This window comes from Chenopodium quinoa, unplaced genomic scaffold (genome assembly GCF_001683475.1).
Source record: "Chenopodium quinoa cultivar QQ74 unplaced genomic scaffold, ASM168347v1, whole genome shotgun sequence".
Classification (NCBI taxonomy): Eukaryota; Viridiplantae; Streptophyta; class Magnoliopsida; order Caryophyllales; family Amaranthaceae; genus Chenopodium; species Chenopodium quinoa.
Genome location: NW_018744878.1, coordinates 1,952,581 through 1,954,639, shown reverse-complemented (window position 1 = coordinate 1,954,639; position 2,059 = coordinate 1,952,581). Strand labels below are relative to the sequence as shown.

Below are 2,059 nucleotides of genomic sequence, written 5' to 3'. Positions count from 1 at the left end.
TAATTAATTATTCATCATTATTATTACCTTGCAAATCAGACATAGCAATAACCCCAAGTTTTTGAAGATTAAGCTTAACAACAGTATCAACAAACATCTTGGTATCTTCAGCAGTATTACCTTCTGGAATATCAACAATATACGATTCCAAAACAATTGTATAAACTTTTTTGTTATTATCATCCTCGAAAAACTCATTCACGGAGGTAACAGATTTGTAGTTACGAAGGCGGTGTTGTCCACCCACCACACGAAAGCTAAGCACGCGGTGTTGATCATCAAGAAGCTCGAGGCGTTCGGTGCTGGTAGAAGCAGGAAGACCGGATACTACGCTAACTTCACGTACACTACCAACGGAGGAGCCGTCTCCTGAGGTTAAACGGCAGCTTTTGATGAAGTGTTTGTATCGTTCGGGGTTGTCGAAACGACGGACATAAGGCCAGATAATGTCGGCGGGGGCGTCGATGCGTTGAGTGATGAGGGAGGTGGTGGTGTTGGGGGTGTAGGGTGGAAGGTGTGGTAGGTTTGGATGAGGGGTTGAAGGGTGGTGTATTCTTCTTGGGTTAGCCCTTGGGGTGGTGAGGGTGGTGCTTGGGTGCTCATGAGAAATAGTGGTTGAGAGCACACGTGGGGTTGGAGGAGGGAGGAAAATAAAGGGAGAAAAAAATGTTGGAGTTTGAAAAAAAATGGAAGTGAGAAGGAGAAATAATGGAAGGAGAAGAAGTTGTGAGTTTTTAAAAAGGGTTTTTATGTTGTTTGGAATGAATGGTTCTTAAGATGTTTGACTTATATAAGTCTACATCTTGGTTGCTACTTGTAAATTAAAGTTGTTATCTTATAACAAAGACAAAGAGTTTATATCGAGGTATTTTATTGTATATCAGAAGTACGGTGTGTAAATTGGTTGATTCAATTTAGTATATGGAGTGTGATTATAGTTAATTAAAAGACTAACTTATTCTTATGTTGGCTGGTAATTGACTGTAATTATACATAATGAGTCAATGTATATAATGTACATTATTGACAGTAATTATGATTTACATTCTAAGAATGACGTACATTATTGGTTGTATGTAATCATGATTTACACTCTAAGAATGATGTACATTATGTATAATAATGTACATCATTATTGGTTGGTTTTAATAAAATGAAAGTAAAAAAAGACATTAAATAATGCATGGTTCGTGCAGGCGGATGCACAATTCACATGGTGCATCTCTTCTAAAAAAAAGCGGAAAGAACATTGCATAGAAATATAAAGAACATTTAGTTTAAGTAAAAAGAACATATTATAGAATTGTAAAAAACATCATATAGAAATGTAGAAGACATTCAGTTAAAGTGCAAAGAACATGTTATAAAATTGTAAAGAACATAACGTCTAGTTAAATAATGTTCTTTATCTTCATGTTCTTTGATTGTCAGAATGTACTTTTATTTGTGACATATGTTAATTGTTTATTTTGAATGTTCTTTGAATTTTGTCTTTAGATTATGGTGATTGAATAAAAATAATGTTCATTACATTATATTATCATTAGAGGTGATAAAAAATTCGGGTCAGAGTGGGCCTTAACATAATATCTCGTGTCCAAAAAACCCGAAAAATGTAGTGGGCTTTTCGGGTTTTTATCGGGCCGAGTTTGGATTTTTAACTAAAAATGCATTTTTAGGCTTGTCTAACGCGCCTTATTTTCGGGCCGGACCGAAGTTGATCACCTCTAATTATCATGTTTTTAATTAATATTACGGATGTTCTTTAGATGTATATAAAGAACATGAAGTTGGATGTTTTTTTTACAAAATAGTCATATGTTCTTTATAAAACAACTATATGTTCATTACAATACATCTATATGTGATGTTCTTTATGAAATAGCTATATGTTTTTTACAAAACAAATGTATGTTCTTTACTGAACAACGGAATGTTCATTCCGCCTTTTTTAAGAGAAAACGGATGCACGGAGCATCGTGCATCCGCCTGCATAGAGAAAATTTCAGTCATTTAAAATCTCACAATTAATGTTGTTGATTCGTTAAGTAATTATTTA

The 2,059-nt window shown here is 34.2% G+C and overlaps 1 protein-coding gene across 1 annotated transcript; it reads right to left on the bottom strand.

Annotated features, from left to right (window-relative positions):
- On the bottom strand, positions 1-863 carry LOC110705293 (abscisic acid receptor PYL2-like). The gene is given in 2 exon segments (XM_021883132.1): positions 1-502; positions 505-863. Coding segments are annotated over 2 exon segments (594 nt in total). The 5' UTR covers positions 604-863; the 3' UTR covers positions 1-7.
- Positions 864-2,059: the final 1,196 nt, after the last annotated feature.